Raw genomic sequence first — 27,973 nt, 5'->3', positions numbered from 1 at the left:
CTCCATAACCAAAAGAAACTCAGTGTAGAAAATCACATTAAAGTACATGAGAGAGTAGGAAAAAAGGGTCACACTCTCCAGGTCAAAAAAATCAAGTCCTCAAAATCCAGCAAAGTTGTTGGGGGTCTCTAAGGTGAAGGGAATTAGCACATTTCTAAAAATTCTCCCTAACAGTAATCGTGCCACCTGCGGAATGCAGGCTTTTTTCCGGACATTTGTTCACAAATGACTCAGGCAGGTCAGGCAGATTGTGTGTGAATCAGGACACAGCATTTATTCTAGTCAATATCTTATTTTAATAAAATGGTGTTTTTCGAATCAAAACATTTTCAAACCAAAACAAGCACATGAAAACATGTTGATAGAAGTATTCGCTGTAGCAACGATATCACATTAAGCAGGTCGACCACACAAGGTCGTGTAAGAGTCTGGAAACAACAGCATGGGGGCCAAACATCTGTGTGTCTTGATATCCGGTCCATGTCCACAAGCCACTCTAGAAGACACAGAAGGGGAGAAAACATGCTGTGACACGTGTGTAGCTTGATCTTCCGAACTTCCGCTCCATAACCGCATGCCAGTCTGGAAAAAATGTAGCGGGGGTACATGCTGTGACATGTGTGCACCTTGTTCTCCCCGCCATAGCCGCATGCCAGTCTGGAAGACACAGGAAGGGAGAAAACATGCTGTGACACATATGTGCACCTCAATCTCCCCTCCATAGCCGAATGCCAGTCTGGAAGACACAGGAAGGTAGAGCACATACTGTGACACGTGTGTACCTTGAGCTCCCCTCCCTAGGCGCATGTCAGCCTGGAAGGCACAGAGAGGAGAGAAAACATGCTGTGACACGTGTGTAGCATGACATTCCGCTCCCTAGCCGCATGCCAGTCTGGAAGACACAGGAAGGGAGAAAACATACTCTGACACGTGTGTACCTTGATCTCCCCTCCCACACCTCTGCCCTAAGCGTGCATCCTCGCTTGCTACTGAATTGTGAGATTGCAGAAAAGCATACCTGCTTTGAAAGTTAACTTTCGACAAACACGTTGATGTATCCAGAGATGAAGCCATGCCCCAGGCATGAATGCATGGAAACGGCTGTGCGGTAATGCCGAGGGAATTAACCGGGGGTTCATTCAGGGCGGTAACCCACAGTAACAAGCATTCGAACACAAAGGCCCCCTTGTTTCGGTGATTTAATTCATTAATCACTTGGTGAATGTGTTTCTCGCAAGAGGGTTTGCCTAAAGTGGCACCGTTTCCAGGGTAGGGCTGATCCCAGGCCATAGCGAGGAGAAGCAGTATGCTCACCAACTGCACGAATGTTTCTGTGTGCCCCCTAAACGGCACCGGCGGCGGCCCCCCCGACCGGCATGGCGCCCTGTCCCTGGCCTTTAGCGCCCTGCTCTCTGTCATGCTGGTGCTCGTGGTGTTCTCCCTGGGCTGCACGGTGGAGGCCCGCAAGGTGTGGGCACACATTCAGAAGCCCTGGGGCATTGCCGTGGGTTTCCTGTGCCAATTTGGGATCATGCCTCTGACGGCCTACATTTTGGTTCTTCTTTTTCCTGTGAAGCCGGTGCAGGCCGTTGCCATCCTCATCATGGGCTGTTGCCCGGGGGGGGCTCATATCCAATATCATCACCTACTGGGTTGACGGCGACATGGACCTCAGGTAAGGGCCTACTTGTCTTGCTCCTTTTCATTTCACCTTTTGTTTTCATTGTGTTCATTTCTAAAACACAGGCTGCGCCACGAGAAGGCATCTGGAGACTTTTCCAAACAGATTTCCAACTGTCACTCACCTCACGTGACACTAATGCGTTTCCTTTACTCTCAAGCATGCACAAAGGTCCCCGATTTCCCTCGTTTCCTACACTCACATGCACACGTATACATGTGTAAGTATTTGGTTGAATCAGCCAAAAGTGGTCGACAAAACTGCAGACTTTCAAAAGAGATTCTATGTAGCCAGCAACGGCACACTGTGAAACAGGTGCAGTGCTTTAAAGGGGCGGTCCCCAGCCCTCAGCGTCTGCACTTCCTATTATGTAGGACATGAGCGCCTGCACTTCTCAAAGCATTTCATATAACTGGATCGCAATGAAGGATGAGCTCCTCCAGCCTTTACAGGAGTGTTTGCTCCCTCACAGCACCCACACCCCCTCTCAGCGTCCATAATGTCGCCTTCAGGGCACACCCTGTAAAACAACTAGAGGCAAACATTCAGCACCAGGGCTTCCAAGAAATCAGGCGCGGAACGCCATTTTGCGGGTTGCCTTGCGAGTTTTCCTATGGAGCAGGGATTGATGTGGAAAGACTCGGCAATTACTTTCTAGACACGTTTATTGGCAATTTGCAGTGGTTTTTGTATTGTATAAATGTTAAGTAATTGGACTTGTGATACATGTTGCGGACTATAAAACCCACACACGTCACCATTTCTTACCAAATTTCTCATTACTACTTACAGATTGAAAACCAGCAATAATAAAGCTCTTCTTTTAGGATGTACATGAACATTTCGAATGGAGAAATGACTGCATCTTTATTTTTATATATAACTATTACCCTTGCCCCACCCCACATCTATATTTAAAAAAAATGTCAAACGAAATTTCTCCATTTGAAATTTTATTGATGATGATTTCTGCGGGCACCCTTCTTTTAAAGCTTAATTTGCATTCATGAAGTCTGCTAGTTTGGCACTCAAAAAAGAAAGTCCCATTTCTATAGCTATTCAAATGCTCTTAACGGAATGCATAACAACAAACTGGAGGTATGCCAAAGTTTGTGTTCCTTGGCAAATAATTACATTTCACTGTGCATGAGTTCCTTAAAGCCTGCCATCATTTGCACATCACAAAACTGGTGTCAAAACAGGACAAAATCAGTCTTTGATTGATGAGGGCCTTTGAGAGGTGGCTGCATTAGGCTGACAGAAACAGCTTTAAAGTTAATCACTAAACGGTAAACCATTATACTTAGATTCTGGTTGGAATCCCTGACATGTTTCAGCACAGCCTGCTCCAAAGACCGGGCTCAGAGGAAAATACAGACTTACACAGAAAGTTAAGGAGAGTGTGGCAGCATGACGGAAGCGGGAGTGTGGGGAGAGAGAGACATAGAAATGGACACAACGAGAGAACGCGACACAAAGTGCTAGACACGCATTGAAAGTGAGACAAGTGGAGAACTGCAAAAATTGATTGGTACCCACAGCGTGAGGTGAACTGAATCGGGTCAATAAGACTCGGCCGGTGTAAGAGCGACTCTCAGATCCGTCCAGGCTGAGCCCTGGCCCAAGGGAGGCATAGATTCGTGAGTGCCTGCACTTTCTCTCATTGAAAGCACTGGACAGATGATACAACTGAAAAGAACGGGGCAGGGAAGGGACAGCCGAGAGGCTCTAAAGAGAAAGTGCACACTGGAGCTAAGACAGAGAGGGACTCCTGGAATAGAGGCACAGAGGAAAGAAGGAACTAGGCCAAAGGGAATCGGAATTCAAAGGGCTATTTTCACTGGTGCAAAGTGTTGGAAGAATTTTGGAACAATATACAACTTCTGAAACGTGTTAACAACACACAACATATCTCGAAGATTACCTTGCATTAATATGTTAGCCTGATTGACAATAAAATATACACAGTATTGTTCAAGTGAGAAACCTAACAATAATTGTAATGATATTTTCTGTCTATTTATGGTTGTATTCTATACGCCGGTAATTTAATTATTTTTATCTTTCCATTGTAGCTGCATGGAATGTTCGGATTTCCCTCGATGAATAATATACATGATTGATTACTTTGATGAAGCTTATATATAATTCAAAACAAATGTATAGCTATAATTTTCTGACTGGAGTTTGCCTGTTGTTCCACCATTGTTCGCAATGTATGCACCGGTGACAACAGTCCTCGTGAGCTTTCCTTTGAATGCTTTGCTGACCCTGAGTACTCTCAGGACGTTGGGCCTCATTTAGAGTTTGGACTATTTCTGTTGCAGGGTCTGCCAAACCTGTTTACCATTTCTGTCCCTCAGTCGCATGGATGTACGCGGGCATTATGAGTGGAGGGTCAATGGCGTTCATCCCCATTTTTATAGATCCTAACACTCATGGATATTCTGAAGGATCCACTTTGAGTGGAATCTCTCATGAGGTAAACCCTCTGTTTTTCTTTTAAAGTGAAGTGAAAAGATTACATCCAAAGTCAGAATTTGGCGGTATGTTAAAACCACTGAAATTAACCTTCGTTTAAAATCTCTCTTTTTCTGGGAACAAAAGAGAATTGAAAGACATCAAAGAGACACTGGGAAAACCTGTACACAACTCTGTAAAGAGAGGAGACTAAAGGTTAGAGAGAAAGAAGTAGTACTCCCTTTATTTCAAATAGGGTCTCAGGAGGATAGCTCAGGGGCAACGTGCTCGCTTTGGAAGCAAGATGACACCGAGCATCACAGGTTCAATCCCGGGTCCGTGCTTCGAAACCTCTGGGTATTAAGCGCGTTATAAATAACCTATCATAGGGTGAATACGCAGAGAAAAATACTTTCCTACTCTCCTCCATCTTGTCTCGGGAGGATAGCTCAGCGGCAACGTGCTTGCCTTGGAAGCAAGACGATACGGAGCAACATAGATTATTTATAACGTGCTTAATACCCAGAGGCTTCTAAGTGCGGACCCGGGGATCGAACCTATCATATCATGTCTGCCCACGGTTTTCCCACTGATACTGAATTAACGGTGCACGTGTTCTCCGAATACACCCCATTCATGGCACTGGGTAACTACTCTGGGAACCACACAATTCCTAAAATCCCACCTTAGTAAGAGGATGAAGACCTATGAATGCCAGTAACATGACAAACATATATGTTTCCATCATTACTGACTATATAATGAATTTCTTTATGCATACACCATAGTACCAGCTATTCTCAATACAAGCTGCTGTAAAATACACCGTCACACTTGCACACGTAACAATAATGGACCACCATTAGTATGTAAAACAGAATGCTTTTTGTCATATTTCAGGGGGTTTTTTGGACAGTAAATTGCATATTTTGGAGGCCATTTTTCAAAAAATTTCGCAGAGGAAGAATACCACTGCACCCCCCCCCCCTTGGGTGGTGTAGGCTTGCAAACTGTGCGCGCTCACTCAAAAATTGCCCCGGGGACATGTACGCCCCCCCAGTTTTCAAACTCACCAGCCGCCACTGCTTATGAGCCCTGCAACTGTCCTTGTGGCATGTGGCCATAATGTCACTGTTGAGGTCCTGATACCCTATTAGATTATCTTCCCCAGGCGGTACCTACGCTCACGTGTGGGGCGATGCACCTGCATCTGAACACTCTCATTCCTCTTGGTGTGTTCATATGTTGTGCAATTTCCACAGGGGAAATTGCCCTTTAATTTTGGTAGGTCCCAGATATCAACAAGTGTTCCAGCATTTGCAGAGTCATTCATTGTTTATGCATGTACTAGTGTGTCTTTTAGATTCTTACCACTTTTAAATCTAGGTTTCTTTTGAATCTAGGTTTCTCCTTAATGCAAGGGAGATCTTTTAGCATGAGCCCGTTTTTGAGATTGTTTGCTCGAATTTTAGAGCAGAATTTATCATGCCTTGTCACACCTGTTATTTTGCTTGATCTCACTGTGCTAATTTTGCAGTGTTAGAATTTGTTTTTAACTGTACAGTTCCCTGAGTCAGAAAGTTCTTCACCCGGTGATGAAGAGTGGGCAAAGACGGACCAGCCTGTTCTTAAATATTCAGCATGTCTGTCACAAAACCATGCTCTTTTTAGTGAAGAAGATTCTCGCACAATGCTTTAGGATGTTGCCAGAGACTATTCATATCTCTTTCTTTTCAACATAGAATGGTATATAGTTTATTTACTTCTGCCTTGATCATGATGTCAAGAAAGGGCAGCATCTGTCTGCTTGCCGAAAGTCAACACTTTAAATTGGGATTTCTTCCAATTAGCCCTTCATGAAACTGTTATGGTTTGGCAAAATGACAGCAATCAATTACAAGGCCATCATCTCTGTATCTTTTCTATGCACAAATATTCTGAGCAAAATTATTATTCATAATATATATGTGATATTTCTCAAATATTGACATATACATTTGCAGAAATTGCAGATAGGCCCAAATCCCAGCTTCACCTGTGATCTTGGGCCACTCATTTAATCTTGTGGTGCATAGCCTGCTATATTGTACATTTACTACATATTTTAAAATTGTCTACCCCTGAGAGAACTAGAGTGATTTAGTTTTCAGGGGTATCTCTTCAAAAAGTCTCACTCATGGTTTATTTAGTTATCGTGTCGTTTCATGTATAATAATAGTTGCCTTGATATATTGCACACCACAAAGTCATTTGTTTTTTCGCTGACTAATATCCATGCTGCTTGATAACCATAGCTCTCTGTTTGTTAGGCGGTTCACAAAATGGGATTGGCAAAGTAAATATGACCATCTGTCCTCACCAGAGGGCTACGAGAGTCTGGTACAGGTGGTTCATCGCTATATGGAACCTGCGTGATATTTATTACTTTGACCAGGCCCTGGTGTTCGCGATTTCCACATGAAGGTACGCACAAACCAGCTACCAGTTTTGGCAGTGTGTGGTCCAAAACTACATCTACCATGGGAAAAGAGATTCTGTAGAATTTGTAAGGTTACTATGAAACATGAATCAGCCAAACACGTACTCACAGAGTGCCCGAGCCTGGGTCCTCTTTATCTGGTATCCTTGGGGCCCTTTGTACACGATTACAACTCCATAAAATCCAGTGAATATTGGGACCTCTGTTTAAATACAGAATCTTTGAGGGTAGTATTAGCCCTATACAGAATCTGGAGAAGGGCTTTTGCCCTCCTTGATGCAAGAATTCAGATGTAAGTAAATCTGTTTGGAAAATTCCTTGAGCATAAGGCTAAACTCTTGCTACTACTCTCATATGACAAAAGGTAGTACAAGAAAATTGTAGCATAAAAAAACGAATTTCTAAAAGCTTCACTTTCAAAGTTCTGCAATTCTATACTCTGTAATGTAGATTGTATTTGTATCTGAATATGTATTACTTGGAAGTATTTTAGATTAGGAAGTGTACCATCTTGAATGTGTTATAGTAGGGGAAATTAGAAGGAAAATCAGTGGGAAACTGGAACTCCAAATTTCATTTCATTTTATTGTAAATAAATCGATTTATAGATTTTAGGGTACTTGGATACCTAAGGTGAAACATTTTATCTAAACATTTTATGTATTCTTGTTTTGTTTGTGTGAAATGGTTTATGTATTGAGTAATATTGATTGTAAAAGTTCATTTTTGAACTATGTACAATTATAATAAATAAAATAAATAAATAAAATAGCTCTCTTCTAATCTGAGTCTATGGGGCTCATTCTGAGTTCCTTGGTATCCCGCCGGTTATTCAGGTGGGATACCAGGGAACTACTGCACCATCTCTGCTGCTTGATATGCTGGTATAACCAAGATATTACGGACGGCAGAGACGCCAGTAACTCCCCATTGCATGGAGTTCAATAGGACTACATAGGATGGGGTTGCCTGAATCACTGGCACCGTTCGCAATGATGCAAGGGAGTCAGGCTTTTATCTGCCGGTAGGGGCCTGATCTACAGGCAGGTCAGGTTTGCCAGTAGATCAGAGCCCTACCGGCAGACTTGGAGTTGGCCGGTCTGACATGAATTGTTACTGGCACCTTATTTCCATGAGATTATACATGCACCTTTCTTTTGGGTTTTAATATATATTCACTACCTCTTCTATGCAATGGTATGTGTATCTTTCCCATTGCTTCCAATCTGTCTCCACGCTTGATCACTTTTACATTCTACCTCCATTCTACTTTTACATCTGAAACTGCTAAAATATGTCTATGCTAGCATATGTGTACTTTTTTCACACGGCTACTGATTAGTGTCCTGTATCTAAAATTACACCATTCTCGTGGATCCTATTTTTAAAATGTGTCCTGTACCCTCATCATGGGATACTAATGTTGCCCTTGAAATGCCACTTGTTTATTATTCTGATCACAGCAAGCATGAAGAGGGTAAGGGGACTGGAAGGGAGTACGCATGCATATTTTGATGTCTGCAGCGGCAGCATATCAAGCTATGCGTTGTGATCGCATTAAAAGGGGGGCACGACCAGACATTCTGGATCCCTTCATTTCTTGGGTCAACTGAAACCTTCAAAGCAGCGTTTCCACCTTTCCGAAGACTCTTATAATTACTTACAGGTGAAGCAATCGTATACATGTTTGACAGAAATCAAATACATTTTCAAGGAAGAGTTTGCATTTGTCTGTTAATATGGAGACATTACTAGTAGCAGACGAAAACAGTGCATTTCTTAGGGGGATAGATCAATTAATCGTGTGGCATTATATTACATAGTGGAACTCACAAAGGTTAGGTAACAGGGACGGCATTTCACCAAAATGCCTGGGGTAGCAGAAGTGGCATCACACACTCAATGACATCACAGCAAGCGATGTCATATGACCTTTGACCTCGATGTCATCACATGACATTTAACCCGATTGTTAGCACCTTAAGTGATGAACAGGTATAAAAAGACACAAAGGTTTACATTTCATGAAATACCAATCCCGTATTAAAGCAGACATAAGACTTTTTTAGATACCAACCACGTTTTAAGCATGTATCTGCCTTAATATGCCATGTAGGGGGTCTTGTTATGACAGGGGTTGACCCAGTAGAACCAACGTAAGCCGGGGACACTGCCATGCATATGATACTTTCTTTATTGCCAACGTATACCAATTATTGCTGCACATGTCATGTCCAAGCAGGAGACGTGTGCTTGGGTGCCACTTGCCCTCTCATCCTTACCCTTCCCACCCCCACGTTTGACTTTCAACAATGCTTTGTTTTATAATGAGAACTTGAAAAGTACATAAACCATAGTAAAGAATTCACACAACTATATAAACACTTCAAAAACTCAAAAACTCCAGCATGCAGTTCAGCAGAAGGCATACAAATGACCTGTGCGGGCTTTGAAAATGTACTTTCAAGAATTAAAAAGGTCATGTGGGAAAAGGTTATCTGTTTGTGTATCAATGTTTGACAAAGGCATGCTTCATATACAAAGCATTCAGACACTGCTGCCGGCCGCCATTGTTAAATCAATGAAACACTATTTTTGCCTCTGTATGGCAAGCATTATCAACTTCTGTCAGCCAGGCCATCATCAATGTAGGGCTCTCCTTCTGTAGATGACCCTTTTTGCCCAAGTGGTCCCTGCACTTCTGTCACTTGGTTCCTATGTGTACCTTATCACGTTGTTCTGTGAAGTACCAGATCACCCCTCTCCTGTCAACAGCTCAGTGCACCTCCAATCATGTTCTTAATGTCCAACCCTTCACTCGCTGAACCTTTGCGGCTGAATGGGCAGTCAATACTTAACATCATATGTCTCCCCCTAGGCAACAGGAGGTTCCCTCACTTTACTTTTGGAGCCCTGTTGTGTTCAGAGACCCCACACTTTACGTCTCTGAAGTTAGCCCCATATTTTAAGGGAACACTTGAGTTCCAGCAATTTGTTATTATCACTGAGCTGCGATTCCTCACAGCTCTATTTTCTTTGACAGGTGTGTGTAATAGAGAGTTGCACAAAGATCATAATATTTGTTTATTGAAATATGTAAGTTGCATTTATGTCGATGGTTTATATAGCGCTCACATCTTTGGAAGGCGGCTTTGCAGCGCTGTCATGAAAACGAAGCGGGGCAGGGGCAGATGGGAGAGCTTTGACCAAGGGAGGGGGGTCGTTCAACCTTTTCTAAATATGAGTGATTAAAAGGCACATATGAACTTTGTTTTAAAATCTCTGGAAAAGGTAATAATATGCCATACGCTCAGCATGTGTCGTGTGCTGCATAGAAAAGTGAATCCACCTAAAACAAATGTCCAGCATGATTTCCAGGGCCTCTTTTGCTTCCCAATCCACCCCTGCTGGCGCACGAGTCAAGTAAATAGGTGCGTGTCAGATCCAAGCCCCTGTGCTTGTTGCCTTTCTCCCTGTGCCCGCAGTGTGGCTATCTCTAGTACCTCTCTCCCATCCTTTCTTCACACCATGTCCCCTTTCCCTTCCTGTTTGATTCATATTGGCAGCTCCATACCTTTTCAAATAGAGCGGTATTATTTCTGACAAAATGGCACTTCAATCATGCATTTAAATCGAAGTTTGTGAGAGCAGTTTACGGCCCCGAAAGGGTGTCTTGAGGTACCAACTTGCGAGTCATATCTAATTTTTTTTTGTTGAATAATTATTATTAGGCATGTTAATTTACATTTGTAATAGGCATAAGTCAAAGAACAATTTGTATTCTGTAGGTTTGAAAGTCAGTTAAACCAGTTAACAATGGCGGAACAGGGTTAATACATTAATAAGCTAAAGCAATTAAATTGCAAGTTGATACTAAGACATACAGGGGACAGACTGGACAAGATACAATAGGGAAGATACATATAGGGGGTTGATAATGTTTAAGCATAGCAATTTTGATGCTACATGGTTGAGCATCATTATTCAGTATTATTGAGGTATTGAATAAAAACATTCCATTTTTTGTAGAATTTATGTAAACGATTTACAGTAAAGGTGTGACATTTTTCAATACGGTGGATGGAGCAAATAGAGTTCCACCAAGTATTGAATGACAAAATAGAGGCATTTTTCCAATTAAAAGTAATATGGTAAGCAATGCTAATGAATAAATCAAATAAGGCAAGCGATTCAATCAGCTGCAGGTAGGGATTAACAATAGTGTCAATCATAATATTACATAGAGACATAGGTTCTTTAAAAAGAAAACATTTTTGTAGACAAATCCAATTGTTTTCTCAGGATGGAGACTCCTTTCTTGTCTAAAGCATTTGAAAAGAACAGATGACAAATCCGTGGTGCTTTGATTTTAAGATTTTGAGTGTCAGAGTCTAGGTGGCTTTCTTGAACACAAACAATATCCGCTTTGAATTTTGAGAGTTGGGTAATGATCTTTTTACGTTTCATGGGGTGATTGAGCCCCTTAACATTCCAGGTAACCAACTCAATAGACATTAGTAAGCATAGAATTGTTGATTAAAGGACCAAAGTACATAATTTAAATAGGAAGCAGTGAAGAAAATATACAGTATATATGGTCTTAAAATGAGAGAAAAGCATGTGACATTGCAGCATAATTGCAGTGATGCATCAATAAGGTATAAGGGGAAGGACATAAGGGTAGGTTCATAACACGGGGAAGAATATAGGTAAAAGATGGTGCGCAATATGTTTAAGGATGAAATACAAAAGTGAGAGAGTAAAAGCAGTAAGGATGGAGAAGGTTCATCTAGATCGATAGGAAAGATAAGGAGTATCATGGGGGATACAAGAGCACATCAAAGAGTGAGGTGAGAGTGAAGAACAGCTAACGAACAAGAGATGAAGAAGATAACCAGTGTAATGGGCAACGGGGCAAAATTGGCAATATTTAGAATAACAAAGTAAGAAAAATTATGCTGAAAGATTAGTATGCATTAGACAATTTGTTTATAAGAATAGACATAGGCATAAAATAGCAGGAGTCAAGGTATGATCAGGTTTGTAAAGTAGAAAGAGCAAAGTCCAAGAGTTTAATGGGGGCTCTTGATTTATCTCCGGGGGATGGAGGATGTAATATTTGAAGAAGAACCTTCAAGTGATGAAACAGATCTGCTACGCTTTGAGATCCACTTGGTATGTTGATTTTTAGATCTTCTGTAAGGAGGTATTTGAGAGTGGGGGACTATTTTAGCCGAGTAGGAAGATGGTTCTGAGGAAGTGGTCTTCATTGGGATCGATTGAAGGGATTGAAGCAGGTTATAGAGATCACTCGGTTCCGTGAATTCACATTTTCGCCGGTTCAAGCAGGCCATATCAAATACCAAGAGCCTTCATCAGAGGTCTCATATCGACAAATTTCTTCCTTTGATTTGGGTAGATTTGGAAAAATCTGAGGACATGAAGATCTTATGTCCTTGGAAAAGAAAAGGAGAGTTTTTCCTTGCAGCTTGTAATGTTTGGCGCGCTTGCTGATGTCTTAAAAAGCAAGCAATGAAAGATCTGGGCATAGAATTTTTAGTAGCTGAACGAGGCCTTATTCGGTGCGCATGTTGTAATTCCAGTGGGGTGAGAATGTAATTCCTAATGCAGAAGGGATCCATTTGGTCAGGAAAAGTATAGGGTCATCTGCTTTCATGTTCTCTGGGATCGCATAAAAGCGAAGGTTGTCTCTCAGATTTCTGTCTTCCAAATGTATGTTGTTGCATTCAAGTGGTACGATTTCTTGTTGCATAAATTCCAGGCCTTCCACCCTATCTTCTACAAAATAAATCCTTTCCTCCATTTCATCCAAGCCTTTTAGTTCGTCTTGAATATTGGAAGAATGTCAGTCTAATGTGGAAATGGAAGAGTGAATGCTGCTGAGTTCCTCTAGGATTTTTTCCAAATAGGAATTAAATGAGGAATTTTCGGGGGCAGCAACAGATTTAGTAATTTCAGCCATATTTTGTCAAATATGTGATGAATTCTAGAGAAGCAGCACAACAAAAAGGATAGGGCGTAATAATTTGTTTAGTCACCAGGTGTCAGGGTTCAGTAGGCCTCTGGGTCAGCAGGGAAGCTGTGGAATGACGTAAGTTTAAATGCGGCAAGATAGGGAGCACAACCACTGTGTGAAGAAGAGTGTGGCGAATTATACGAGCCCCTAGGGTGCACTAGAAGAAAGACTTGGTTTGTAATCACAGGGAAGACATGTAGCCTTTTCTCCCACAGAGCGTGCAGGGGCACAATGCGACGACCAAATAATAGCAGGAACAGCTGTTATTACAGAGATTTACCTCAGTGAGAGAGGTCACTCTACCTCAGTGAGGGATGGCAGTTTGTTTGAGCAGTAATCTCTGGGGCGCTGTTGTTTCTCCCCTCTCAGGTGTGCTAAGGAATGCTCTGCGTCTCCTCATTCTCCCCTAACAGTCCACTATACCCTGGAGGGCCACAAGCAGACAGAAGGGATGTACTTCAAGTGGTATGGATGTCGAGTCTTTTCGCACGTGAGGGCTCGTCACTGGGTAAAAGTAATTCACAGGTGTTTGTTTTCGGGAGCACAGCGAAACAAAACTCTTTTTGTCTTCTAATGCGTATTAGAGGTTGAGGATTATGATAACATATGGCATTTATAACACGCCTATACACAAGTGTTTCTCTATATTAAGAAGAAATGCCCATATTTTTAAGAATTATTCCTGCTCTGTGGAGCTTCCAAACTACGCCGCCATCTTGGGTGCCGCTTGGCCATGCCCCCCATGCTCAACTTGCGAGTCGTTTAAATTAAATTGCAACAGCAGCAAGTACAATTTGAAATTAACAGACTTGCAAAGAAATGAACGAGCACCTTCTTGTTGTAGTTTTTTTTTAAATAAATGCGCGCTTCGCTGTTAATGTGAGAAAATAAAATGCTGAAGTGTCAGGGCTAATTTGCATTTTTCTTCTGTAATTCGCTACCTAGTGAGCGATGACAGCCACAGTCTAACGGGCAACGAGGAAGGCACCTATAGAATGTACATTTAAGTTCATCACAGGTGACAGGGTATGTTTTAGGTAGTCTTTTGGTGATCTTCTTACGTAGTTTTGTGGGTAAACACATATAAGGCTTTGCGACGGTTGTGATCACTCTCTAACGATGGACTGGACCTTTTTCATACAAATGGTAATTTAGGTACAAAATTGGGCTGATTACGTACGATTTATAGGAATTTTTCAATCTGTTTTAAAATTACACTGTTCAGGGAGGTTTACAGAGGAAAAGTCAAAAGCCTTCCAAACCCGACTAACTGGATAATACTAAAAGCTTTGCTTACTGCACTACCTCGCCCCCCAGGAAATTGGGAACGACAGCAGCCAGCAGCTACTCTTTGATGGCGGGGAGGCAATCCTTTCTCATTCATTGGGCCTCATTCCGAGTATGGCGGTAAGGGATAGCGGCCACCGGTAACGAGACAGGTGGTGGTGATCCCTTACCGCCATACTCCGAGTTCCCTTTGCGCCCTCGCCCTTAACGCCTGCTTTGAGCAGGTGTTAAAGTCGAGGGCGCAAAGGGGCCTCCAAGCCAATAACGGTGACCGTAATGAACGGTCACCGTTATTTGCATTTTCCCCATTCCCATTGAGCCCTATGGGGGCTCATTTGGGAATGGGGAAGAGCCCTGGTGAATGGGGAATTACCGCCCCGCCAACCTTGGAATGGGGCGGTAATTCCGCCATCCACCAAGGCGCTGCCGGTCCGGGTACAGCGTCAACCAAGGCGTTAATAGCGCCATTGGTTAGCGCTGTACTCGGAATGAGGCCCATTGTGTCTACTGCTTTGTTCACAGTGCATAGGTGGGAATTCTGCCAGCTCAGTCATGCAGAGCAAAGGCCGTATGAGAGACACCAAGAGGAACAGTGTGTGGACCACAGATTTTCCTCAGCTGAAGAGGCTGTAGAGAGTTCCCCGCTCTTTCCACGGATGACGGACAAGCAAGGTTGTGGTTGCTAAGCAACCCGTACAGAACAGAAAGCACTGCAGACACAGTGACACCGGCGCTGCAGCCGTGGCCGCCGGCAAGTTGGAGCTTGTTCTTTTTTAAATACTTTGTTGTTTACACCAAACTATTTTTAAAAAGCGCTCCATGTCAGGGGTCACAGACACACTGCCAGGAGTTGCAAGGGAGATGCTAGGGGTTGCTGAAGCGACCCCAGTGACCTCCAAATGACATCCCTGGTAGGTAACCTGCAGAAATAGTAAGAAGATCAACTAAACAAATATTTTGGATAGTGTGCTCATGGAACCTACAAGGATCTTTATCTATGGTTGCCAACAACACCCTGTTGTTCACATAAGTAATTATGTCTGGGTTTGTGAAACTGTTTACTTTTGCTTCATGTAAAGTCTGTTTGTATGATCTAATGTCAACCACACCCTCCATATGGAACGAGGCCTGCCATTTGCTGTCACTGAGACCACCTACTTCTGCTTGATGTACACATCAAGCAATCCCTTCCAAAGTGTTGTAAATATATTGGCCTGTGCAGCCTAAGAACGCTGACTGTGATCTGGTTACTTCTTTTTTAATACTTTCTCAATAAGTGCACACACAAAGGTCACTGTGGAAAATGAAAATAATTGATTCCACGCTATTCAGTAAATTTAGTAGCATCACTAAGTTTTCGGCACAATGTTTTAGGATCAATGTATATACTGAATGAGGAATTATCTCTTTATATAAAACGCTTTGGTATGTTACCGTACTCAGCTAATGCAATTCTTCAGTGTTAGGTTGCTCTCTGCTGTCCAAATGTCAAAGTGCACCTCTGTTTTCCCTTCCACTCCAACAACAGTAATCATTTTAACAAACAGAATGAGCACGGTTCTAGGCAGTCACCTTCACCTTCCACTATCGCAATCATTTGGAATAATTTCAAGTTACTTCTTTCCACCCCCACCTCTCTTGACACAGGGCATGGTGGTTCCAGTGTCAATGAACAGTTAATTACCGTCTCAATGTTGCAGTCTCTAAAGAGCGGAACGAAGTAGAACTAATGCCGCCTCACAAGCTAAAATTGAAAGTAGGTGGTGTAATTATGCTACTACGCAATGTTATGCAATCACAGGGAATCTGCAATGGACCAACGTTGACAATTACGCGTCTATAAAGACACATCATAAAGTCCTGTGTAATCGGGGAACTTAGATACTGTTCTCATACTGCGCATACCTCTCATTCTATCTGATACAAATATGAATTTTGAATTCAAAAGAAGACAGTTCCCTATATGTTTAGCCTTTTTATTGACCATTAATAAGTCACAGGGACAAACGCCCCCTTGCGGGAAGTGATCAGTGGTAATTGCAATATTTAAGAAGGGGGACAGAGGTGAACCTATGAATTACCGACCGATATTGACCTTTAGGATCTGCTGGAACGGTGTATGTTATGTCGGTAACGGGAAGTATTGCATTTAAACTCTAAACCTGCAAAAGCCTTTCTTCCTGTGTTGAAAGAACAGATCAGACCGAAAGCCAAGACTGATGCCAGCTAGAAACTGTTTCATTGCATTTATGTAAATTTGCAGTGTATTTTGCCTTACCACAGCTACATAGTAAATACATGATTCACTGTGAGGCACATGTATGAGTACATTGATAAAACCGATACGTGATTTGTTCACCATTGCGTCTCCATTTCGCCCTCCCATTGCGCAGCTATTGAACATTTTATGGATGTTCACTTCTTGTCAAAGTAGTTTGGTAGCCAGTTAACTTTGCGGTTTGTCAATTAAAATACTCACAAGCGGATTTACAGATGCTTTTACTAGTGAGAGAGTGTGACCAAAGGCTGGACTACTTATTGAAGGATTTTCATCATTCACATTAAAAGAGAAATAGCAGGTAATCTTCTGTTGATAGTCAGTAGCATTAGATTCCTTATAGTCTTCACAACAGGCAGAGACTTGTTCTAGGCGCTTTGGTCACACTTCCAAGCATGTTCAGATGCGATTGCTTTTCTAAAGTTGCTTGCTGCGATTAATTCAAAGTGCCTGTCTTTGGTCTGTTTTTATTCAACTTTTACACAAACTATTTAATATTTCACTGTACTGCCTCCTTAATGGTTGTTTTAGAAAGTGGCACGTTGCATGCTGCAACTGGTTTGCATGTGTTTGCTAAATTGTGTTAAACCCGTCCCATTTGGATCACGTGGCTAGCATTATGTTTGGTAATGGAACTTGCAGCCACCCTTCCACTTAAGCTGTCATTCGCAACATTGGAACCTTGATGGCGGCTTCGCTCCTGCCTCAGTAGTTCTGCTTGTGCTGAATTCTGTGAGGCTTGGGGTCCCATTCCTAAGTTGATCACTGCCTTTGTGATGTCATCTTTGATGTCCTGGGTGTTAGTCTTAGCAGTGCATGGTGGTGGCGAGAGTTATGGTTGCTTAGCTTACCATAACTGGCACATTTCTGAGGATTGTCGGTTTTACTTGTAACCATAATGTCCCTTTAACAACATTTTTTCATTGAATTTCATAGGTTTTTATTAGTGTAACTTAACCATAACGTCCCTTTAGCAAAGTTTTTTCAGTGAATTTCATGGGTTTTTACCAGTGCATGCTTTTTCCTACAACTTACCAATATCATACTTACTCCAGTATAGCAAAATTTGTGTCCAATTTACAAAGTTTCACCTTAGAACTCTGCCATTTCCCAACTTCTTGCATCATTTTTAACACTTCTATATACTTTTTCCATTTTCTTCCACTGTTTTTGTGTCCGTCGACGTCCATGAACATCTGACATCAACGCGCCCCTTCCAGACAGTGCCACGTGACCATGCGCTTGCGTGCTGCATGATGACTTTGCGATCGGGTATGTCCTTCGAGGACAGTTCAGAACTACATTTTCTACTGATCTGGGAACTTTCAAGCTCAAAATGGACCCTTGCACAGTTCCTACATCTATTCTTACTCATTATCCATTAACAATCTAGTAAAGAGCACAAACTTGGAGGAATATTAGCAAAACTGCTATTTATCTTACAAATGGCATCAGCTATTGCCATCCCTCCTCCCCAAGAGCCACCACCACCATCAGCTGGAGGATTTACACAACAAAAAAAGCGCAGTACTTCCAAAGACGATGAAGAGGACCAAGAAGATGAAGTAGAGGAAGTGCCTGCCTCCAGCACCCAGAGCGAATCATGGGTGTAGCAGTTCTTTTACCACTGTTGGGAATGTACCAAAGGCTAAAGGTACAAAAGTGAAATGCACTGAGCGGGGACACACCAAATCCAACCACTGCAATGCTCTCAGAAAGGTCATTCCTTTCTTAGCAAGTAGTAGGCTTTCTTCCTCCACATCATCTTCCTCAACCAATACTGTAACCACACAACCTACCTCTGTGGGACATAAAATCCCACCAGCTACCTTGCAAGCAATAAAAGAGGCTGTTGATCCATACCTTTCGAAGACAACAGTCCTCTGTATATACTGTAACACACCACTCTGCAGGGGGAAGCAATTTCGAAGTGCTTTTGAAGCTGTAATCAAGGAGCATGAGAAACACTGCCCCCTACCTTTGAGGTAGCACACGTGCAACATCTTCCCCTGTCTACCTGCCCCATCATATTAGTGCTTGGTGCCTCTTCCCTCATTTCCCTCCCCACCTTACGTTCTAACCTCTCCTGCAAAAACAAATGCATAAAAAAACAACAAAAGAAAGGTTCCTTTAGGAACTACCTTTCACAGTTAAAAAATAGAACAAAAAAATAAATCTTATAGACTCCATCTACTTTACATTTCTCAGTAAAGTACACAGACTCAATAAGATGTTCCAATATTTCCATTAGCATTTGGTGTTATGCTAATGGAACTAATGTGGCGTTCATTCCCCGGTCAAGGTACTGGAACGGGGGATAATGGGCCGGCAGCCCAAGTTATTGGCCCAAGTGAAGTGTGTCTGTGTGCCCCCTGATGCCTGCAGGATTTGGTGGGTTATAAATAAATAAATAAATACATACATACATAAATAACGAGGGCTCCAGACCGTTATCCCCCATTCCAGGCACTGCAATGGGGGATGAAGACCATTATCGCCCCTGGTTCCCAAAGCGGATACCCGGGGTGCTAAAAAAAAGGAATCTTCTTCGCCTGCAGCATCCCTCTGTAGGAAGGAAAATCCTTTTCTAAAATGGCCACCATGGAAATGGAAGGCAGGGCTCCGTACAGAGCCCCTATTCCCTTTCCATGGCAGCCTGCAGAAGGTGAAGGGAGAACCCTATGACCATATTACTACGAGTACATTTTTTTCCCTTTCAAACCTATCCCACTTTCGAATAACTTTACCACAAAGCCAGTCTCAGGTGGACATGGCCACTTTAGCCCCATTTGTCGTTCCTCGTGGTCATGGCCAGTAGCCAGATTGTTTGGATCATGGCAGAAGGTCATGACCCAGACAATCTGGCCACTGCCCATGGCCACAGGCTATACCTCAGTCCCCAAAGGTATATCACTATTGTTTGTACCTACATTATGACACTTGTCAAAAAATAAAACACGGGCATGAATGCAAAACCATGCATTAAGGTCCTTGCCAATGCTCTTTACACGAGTTTGCTTGAAATCCGCCCATGGTTTATTTTTTCAAAAGTGTCAAAATGTGTGCACATACAATAGTCATATAACTTAGTCCCCACTTGACAAAATCCATTCAGACTTTACACAAACATTCAAGGTTAGGTCTATAATCTTTCTGAAAATCTTTTTCCACATTCATCAAACAGCAACAAAGTTATAAGCCATCTAAAAATGTTGAGACCCCCTCTAATTTAGCACCCACTTAACAGACTTTCACCAAACTTTACAAAAACATTTAGATTTAGATTTAAAATCGTTTTGCAAACCTTTGTGCAGATTCACGAAATGGCACCACATTTATAAGGATTTACAATATTTTGGGATCCCCCCTCTAATTTTGTTCCAACTTGACAAAACAGCTCTTCACTTTCCAAAACCATTCCGAATCAGGTCTAGAATGAAATTTCCAAATTGCATGCAGTTTCATTAAGTGGCGCCAAAGTTATAAGCCATCCAAAAACTGCTTTTCACCAACCCTGTAATGCAGAAAAAGGCATAGATGTCCCCGAACATCTGAAGTGTTTGCGAGCAACACAGGGCTGTACCCGAGCATCTGGACGGTTTGTGGACTTCGGGGATGAAAAACACCTGTTGGTCGCTTCTTAAGGCCATTTCCCATCTCATCCTCTTGACAAGCGCAATGTTGTGTTTTTTAAAATGTGTTTACCGAGATATCCGCAGACACCGGCGGCTGTCTGCAAATGCAACATGGCTGGCATTTCCAAAAATCTGGCACACTACACCATCCAATCAGTGGGCGCGTCCGATGTCCACGGACATCACGTCACCCTCTAGGCAAATCGGATGGGGGAGTGGGTCTGCGGACCGAACCCAGATAGCACTAATTTTTTTTACCTACCTTTGGCCCAGGTTAAAAAGAATGACTGGATGGATTTACACCAAATTTACAAAATCACGCTTTCGCGACCAAGCCAGCTCTCCTGCTGCAAATTTGGTGAAAATCCATCCAGCGGTTTGGGCTGTAGACATGAGCACATTTTTGTTTCCATTGCATCCATGGAAAAAACAGAAGATTTGGGACCCCCTACAACTTTGCCCCCCCTTGATGAAACCTCACCAAACCTGCCAGAAAAACTCAGAGGGGCCATGTACTTTTTTTTCGCAACGTTTGGTAAGAATTCGTCCAGGGGGAGCAAAGTTATAAGCCGCCCAAAAAGTGCTTGTCCTATGGGCTGAGCAACTTAACCAAAACTATATATATATATATATAAAATTTGGATAGGATGCTATATAGAAATGTAAACTGGTGACTATCTACTATGGGGAAATATTGCACAGAGGAGCTCAGAGTCACATCAGATAGCCAGCCAGAGCGAAGCTCGAGTTGTCTACTATGTTACTCTGGATCCTGATATTGAATATTTCCCCTTGGTTTATAGACACTCATACACATCATAACCTTGTACATGGGTGACTATCAGCCCCTTTGCCATTTCAGGAAAAAGTTAGAATGCTTTCCTCTCACCATCCCTCACTGCATATTTCAGTGAGGCCTGCTGTCATGCATCAGGCATGGAAGCATTGGAACCGATGGCGACTCTCCTAATATGGCTATTAGAAGTCCATCTTACCGGTCTATGCCTTTCCAATATGGCCGCTTGTCTATAAGTAGGTCCTTTTCTCTAATGCCAGCGCATTGTATCATCTTTGATTCTTTCGCCAGTACTCTTTGAGTACTTCCCCAGTGACTTTTGCCTTCCAGCGTATTTTTTCCCCTGCCTGTTATCTTTTTGTTCCTAGGCTTTTTCCGTGTTCTTTTCTGTCCCACCACATTCGGATTCATCTCTTACAAGTTACGTTTGGCGTCCTTTGATCTATCTCTTTTCACTACCTGGACTGTACCTTTTTTCCTTCTTGGTGGCTACTTTACGTACTTTTTCTATTTCCTTCCTTTTATTGCTTTCTTAGGATTTTTCTCATCCTCTTCTGTGCTATTCGTAACCTACTCCTAATTCCTTTTACCTGCTCGGATTCTGTCCGAACATTTGACTCTAGCCGCTCCGCTCGGCTTGTTCGAGTCACTTCTGTTTACATTTCGATCTCTCTACTCCGCTATTCTTACCTTTGTCTCCGCCTTCCTTGCGGCTCCACCTTTACTTACCTTGATTGCTCCCCGCCTTCTAGCTCTGTCGTTTTTTTTCTTTTTTTTTTCTCTTTGTGCTGTAATTGTAGTCTGCAGCTTCCCCCTGTCCTCGTTCAGACTTCCGTCTGGTGTCACATTTCAATTCCAATTAAGCTCCCGTGCCTTTTCAAGAAGCCTTCCACTATTAATCTACGAAGTTGTTGTTATTCATATTGCATCATCTACTCCGTCAAACCCTCCAGAGAGAACTGTACTCACTATATAAATCATCAGCCATTCGAAGTTGCCTTCCTGAAGTCCTCTTTCAAACGTGGACAATCTAAAAATCCCCAGGTGCCTTCTTCATGCCAAGACCTGAATTCCAGGGTTTTATCTACTATGGCTTTATCCCTGATCTAGGGGCTTGCTCCTTGGCCTTCCCCTTGCCCAGGTTTTCTTCCTGGTCAAGGTGGCGGCTGAGGGAGCTCGCCCTTATCTACACCATAAGAAGGAAAGAAAGGAAAGGCCAATCAAGTCTACCAGACTAAAGAAGAAGTCAGAAAAGCAGGAGAATTCCTGGGAAGACACAGGTGAGGAGGAGTGGGGTGAAAGTTCGTCCAGTCTTGACACCTGCATGGAGGCAGGAAGAAGGCAGGCTCTGTCTGGGTTGCTGTGAGATGTGGTGGGGGCAGCGAGAAGATTGACCTACTGAGCCTTTTCCCCGGTGACAGTGACATATGGTAGGTGTGCGGGTGATATCACAACAGTGAAATGTTGTACATGGTTTCATAATAACCCATATAAAACAGCAGGGCTCTGCCCGGGTTCAAACCTGACGTTTGTATCCAATCAACGTCCATGAATTGATGTCCTTGAAATGAATTGTAAGACAGTTGATGTTGTTTGTCTACTTTTGGTCTTTTTGATTTTGTATAACCTAATGCAATGTCATTCTTAACTTCAAGCACCAGTTAGACGCACTCTACTATGAAATACACTGATTAATTGGTTGCTTTAATACAATTTAGTTCAAACGAGAGAATCCTTTAGTGGCACTAATTATGCATGTAATTGCTCACACTGAATGTATTTATACCCTGTAAATCGGTTTGATGTATTTTATATTTTTTAACGACTCAACAATAAAAAGGGACGCTCACAGGTGGCACCCTGTGGCTGGTAGCAAGTGCAGATCATGACAGATTATCATGGCACATAAAATGGCGGGGCACTTTGGATTCCTATAAATCATGCACTGACGTCACAGAATAGAGGTTATTTGAGTGGCATATGTTCCATGGGGTTTTTCAAGCCAACACCCTAAACAGACTTTAGGGGTTTTCAGAAGTGTCTGCAAAAAACAGTAAACATAGCTGAGATCGTGGCCTGAACATAAAGCTTTTAATAGTTACCTAAATAGGTCATGTACGTTAAAGAGGCAGTTTGGGCGAGAGGAACAAAGGTTCAGTTTGTGATCTCTGCTAAAGAGTGCAACAGCACCTTTTAAGCCTTGAGAATTATTGCTGCAGGCATCTGGAAATGGACAACTGTACAAACATGTCTCTGTGTCCCCCTCCCGGGGCGGGCTTTGATTTGGATGAACGTGGCACTGTGGATGTCCTGTTGGGGATGGCACTCTCTGCCATGCTGGTCTTTTCGCTGGGCTGTAGCGTGCAGCTTGCCAAGATGTGGGTGCATATTAGGAGACCGTGGCCAGTTTTAGTGGGGCTGGGGTGCCAGTTTGGACTCATGCCACTCTGCGTATATATTAGCCATGTCTTTCTCTCTGAGCCCGACGCAAGCCGTCGCTGTTCTAGTCATGGGTTGCTGCCCAGGAGGATCACTCTCTAACATTATCACTTACTGGTCTGATGGAGATCTGGACCTCAGGTAAGGACTTATTACATGTAATCGATCTTTCAGTGTGGGGGCGCGGGAGTCCTTTTGTTGTTTCTTGGTCTTAGTATTAAAAAAAATGCAGGGATAATATTGCAAAAAAGCATGATAAAGAATGACCAGGATAACCGAACGTCCAGGGCAATAGTACGAGTTTTGCATAAGGCATTTATCAAGAAGTAACTTATACTTGAATTGGTTATTTGCAATGTAGCTTGCTCACACAATGGATCTAAGTATTTGTACTATTGGTTTGTGAGGTAGTATGATTTCGTGTTAAAACGATTGGGAGATCGTGTAGAAAAAATGCAGTAAAGGAGGGGAGTCCTGAATTCAGGAAAATTATAATCCCTCACTGAGCACTAACTAATATTTCTTGCACAGGGGGACATAGCAGTTACTGCATATCCCATATTGTTTATACATATGTGAGCATGGCTCTATAAAACACATTTTCATGCTTGGTGCCCAGCATCAACAATATGCTAGCATTTTCATGATGAAAGCACCTGACAATACGTCAACATTGCCCTGAAAATCAACTTTCTGTCTGAAAGTGGGCAACACTATGTCAGCATTGCCACTGTACAACATATTCATGCTGCTGGTGCGCCACCACAACAATATATGCCAGCACTGCCACTGTACAACACATTTTCACGTTGCCCAGTTTCTGCTCCAATATCACGTTTCGTGCCCCAGGTTTCTCCTCCTTGGCTCCAAGAGCATATATTGTGCGTCATGCCCCAGGTCTGCCCCAATCGCTCTCCCTTGTCTGGCACTGACTCTCTCGGGCATCCCTAGTCCCCCTCTTCACATCCATACATAGCACACAGAGACACACCTACCTACACACACACACACACGCAGGTTTTTTTTTAAATTAAAACATACCTTCTGCTCGTCCACTGACTCCTCCCCACTCATTGGCTTTCCTCTCCATGGAGGCAGCACCATTTGCAGAAGCAGGTTGAAGGTGATTGACACTTCCCTCCCTCAGTGCCATCTCCTCACAGCGCGTTGGAGGGCATGAAAAGGGAGTCTAAATAGACATACTCAGGGCCTGCTATGGTCTATTGTGCCATTTAGTACCTGCATCGACAATTGCCCTGCATGTCGTGATTTGTGACAATGCCCCACATGAGGGCCTCTGCCCCTGCAAGAACTGGGTGGCACTCGTGTGATGCAGTGTTTCCTGTCACGTTTACTGATGGGGAATGCTGTGCATAACAGAAGGCAGTGAGCGCACTTCCATAATTTTTGAGGGCTGCACCCTACCACCTATTATGGACGGGACATCAAAGCGTAATCTCCGGGGGTGTCCGGAAGCATCGCCAGAAAGTGTTCCATGTGATTCCAGAAAATACTCATGAATTGTTGTACAGAGTCTTTGTATAGAATATTTGCACTGAGAGTCAATAGAGCCTATAGCATTTTGGTAGACCGGTCCTTGCTGCGACCATGTGAGATAAACCCAGTGCTTCCAGTAGACATAGGAATGGTGGGTAGGCCGCTTAGGAAATCTGAAGCTATCATGGTAAAAAAAAGCAGTGTGCTCTCTGCATTAACTCCATCTGGGGAGATTGCAGCGGTCGCGTTTTAAGCACACAAGATTCGGAGTGCCGTTTTACGGCAACGTGTGATATGAGTGCCGGAGCCGCTCCCCAGTCAGAGCGTCGTGGTATCTCTCAGCAAGGTAAGGAGAGAGTGTTTGGGCGTGGTACTCCGTTAGCCCAACGCATTTCTTTTATTTACAGACACACTGTGGGCGGTCTGTTAGGTGCAACGGCAATTAATGCAAGAGAGAAAAGAAAAAGAAAACTTGCAAAAGCTGTTTCAGTGTGCAGTCACTGATCTGTTGCATTCTTACCTCGTACAGGTTTAGGGGAGAGATCAGTAGATTAATTTGACAGACTGTGAAAGGCATCCTGTGTTTCTGTGTATATCTGTCATTTCAGTTGTTGTAGTCTGACCTTAGCTACTGTGTTAGCCATGGAGTAGCGGCCCTGTCAGCTCTTCCATAAGAGAGAGAACAATTGGTTTTACATTCGGGAACTTCAGTGGGTTTGGTAAATGGCATCAAGGCAGTGTTTTATTAGTGGTCAAGGGTGTTCTTGAAGCTGCCCGCTCCTCGCCTCATACCTAGATCTGAGGTAGGGGGTGCGTGTTCTCTCCTGTACGCTGGGCTAACCCTACCGTTTTTGTAGCTTAGTGGTATGAACGGTCACCAATTAAAACTGGTGCCACTTTCTCTCCTTGAGTTTTATATTCTGCTGTTTTGAAATGGTCATTGTGTTAGGCAGAGGCAGATACCCTGCCTGAAAGTTATTGACCTGGTTTGTTTTATTGGCAGGGTGCCAGCTTAAAGTGCTTATAGTTCCTCTACCAGAAGGGCTGGACTCTTTTACTACGTGTTAATTGTTATGCCTGCGATGTCTAGTCTTGTATATAATACTTGTCTAGTGTTGTGTAAGTTGTCTGAGTGGTAGACTGCAGCTACCATTAGTTTAGGGCTGCTTTTGTGGTTCCGGGATTAATGCAAAGTTGATGTGTTGACAGAACGTCTAACGATACAAAGTTAGGTTTATCTTGCATTTTATTATTTCACTAGTTTATGAAATAATCCTTATGTATTTAGGGCAAGTATCCTAGAACTATCCTGCATTATGGCATCTGTTAGAAGGGCCAGAGAATAGGCATATGCATGAAAAGAACCCATATCCTTCACCTTATTTCTTGGGCACATATTGTCACAGTTTTATTACACGACACACTCCAACCAGGGACTCCTTCCCGACAATAAATGTAGCGAACAATAAAGCGCTTTTTATTTTGAATAAACCACAGGTTCTTTTATTTGAGTAGGCCTCCAATCCATCTCGCACTCAACCTCCACAAACACCCCATGTCACAATGGACCAGGGATCAGGCCGGTGTGTGTCAATAAGATATTTATTAATTTATTATTTAATGGAAAAGGAAAATCAAACCATTTTACAGCCACTACTGTTGTACACAATTGCTCTAATCTCTACAAAACAATTCAGTGAAGATATGCTGTTATAATTCTCACATAATTCTCACAATCTGTAATTGCAACACATACAAGAGCAAATTTCAGCAAGAGATAACACCAAGGGTTTAGCACTCTCCCCTGCAACTCTCACCCCCAAATATTAGCTAACTTGATTCCTTTTAATGGAAGGCAGTGGCAAGGAGTAGGGAAAGAGATAGAGAAAATCGGATTTCGAGTAAAGCCCACCACCCCCAGAATGGGTGTCATGACCCTTGCCCCTAGCCCCCACTGGCAAGTCAGCCTTCCAGTTAGGGCCAAGTCAAAGGCCTTAAAACCTCATCCAAGACTCTCTTGGAGTCAGTCCTGGCGCCTTTGGCGCTAAACTCATAACCATCATGAAGACCAACATTAGAATGGGACTATTTACTTGGGAGTATTTAACTTGGGGGGGTTCAGCCAACATGGAGGCACACACATAGCTCAGTTACAAGGAACTGAGCTATGTGGTCTAGTCTTTTGGGTGTGGCAGGCCTGGGACTACTTTACCTGGACTACTTTGGGTGTGGCAGGCCTGGGACTATTTTACCTGGACTACTTTACCTGAGACTATTTAAACCGCACTCAAACAGCAGAACATGCTTTGCGTTATTCTGCTTTGGGCAGCGTAACGCTCACCGTATCCAGTTCTTTGATGCCAGTTTACCTGAAACCAAGGACCTGCAGAGAGAGAAAGAACACTACAAAACTTACCTGGAACAGTATCCTGTCTTCAGTCCATTGCCGACTTCAGTTCCACTCACCTGAAGGTACAAACTCCATCATCCGGCACCGCATGCATCCTGGAATACCATAACCTGGAAAGAAGAGAAAGAAAGACAGCATTAGTAAGCGTTTACTCACGTTTCCTCCCGAATGAAGAAAGCCACACAATTCTTACCTAGGTAGTCATCTCCTGGGCAGTATCATTTCTGGAACATTACGGCGCTCGGCGAGGAACATCGCAACCTGCAAGGAGAGAAAAGACACAGATTAACAATATAAAAGGCGAAACAGCGCCGCGTATCGCGCATTACTCACCGGACAGAATCGCGCACACCACGCTTTCGCCTACCGGCCATGCTCATCTTCAAACTGCATGACAACACCAAAATACCTTTCCATAACTAAAAGGAAAGAAGTAAGACATTATTATTCGAACTAAGAGGAACATAAGAGCTGCATATACGGACTGTAAAGCAGCAAACCTACGGAGTCGCAGCAGGACTGCATTCCCACAGGGGGGGCTTGCACCAGTGAAGTAACTTGGTCGCTGCTCGCCCCCCACATCTATGCACTCCTACCATGAGGAGCAAGACAGAGAATCCACCTTTTACAAAATTACGGTGAGGAGAGGGCCAAAGGGGGAGGAAGGAGTGGAGGCCAAGGGAGGTGGAAAACATAAAGACAATCTTGTATTGAATCCAGCTCTCTTATATTACCGACCCATCTTTAACCAGAGGTCTTACCAAGGGGCCGGGAGAGGGTTCGAGAGTGAAAATCATCCAACCAGAGCTGGGTGGCGTCCCCATGGATACCAGGTGAGCGTAACAATGGGAGGCCAGCGAAGAAAGTGAAAACCCCGTTTTTGGAGCAAATGGCAGAATTGGATTTTGATTAGTACTCACACGGCTATGGAACAGAACGAAAGGAAATTCGTGTTGCTATACTTGGGGAGACAG

The 27,973-nt window shown here is 43.1% G+C and overlaps 1 protein-coding gene across 1 annotated transcript in view; it reads left to right on the top strand.

Annotated features, from left to right (window-relative positions):
* Positions 1 to 1,229: 1,229 nt before the first annotated feature.
* Positions 1,230 to 27,973, top strand: part of SLC10A6 (solute carrier family 10 member 6) — a 151,440-nt gene continuing 124,696 nt past the window's right edge. Inside the window, 2 exon segments of the mRNA XM_069630441.1 lie at positions 1,230 to 1,627; positions 1,629 to 1,675. Of these exon segments, the coding sequence (XP_069486542.1) occupies positions 1,307 to 1,627; positions 1,629 to 1,675 (368 nt within the window). The 5' untranslated portion in view covers positions 1,230 to 1,306.

The sequence above is a fragment of the Ambystoma mexicanum genome, chromosome 6q (assembly GCF_040938575.1).
Source record: "Ambystoma mexicanum isolate Mex_15411 chromosome 6q, UKY_AmexF1_1, whole genome shotgun sequence".
NCBI classification, from domain to species: Eukaryota; Metazoa; Chordata; class Amphibia; order Caudata; family Ambystomatidae; genus Ambystoma; species Ambystoma mexicanum.
Note: the sequence above shows the minus strand (reverse complement) of the source record. Positions and strands in the feature narration are given on the sequence as shown.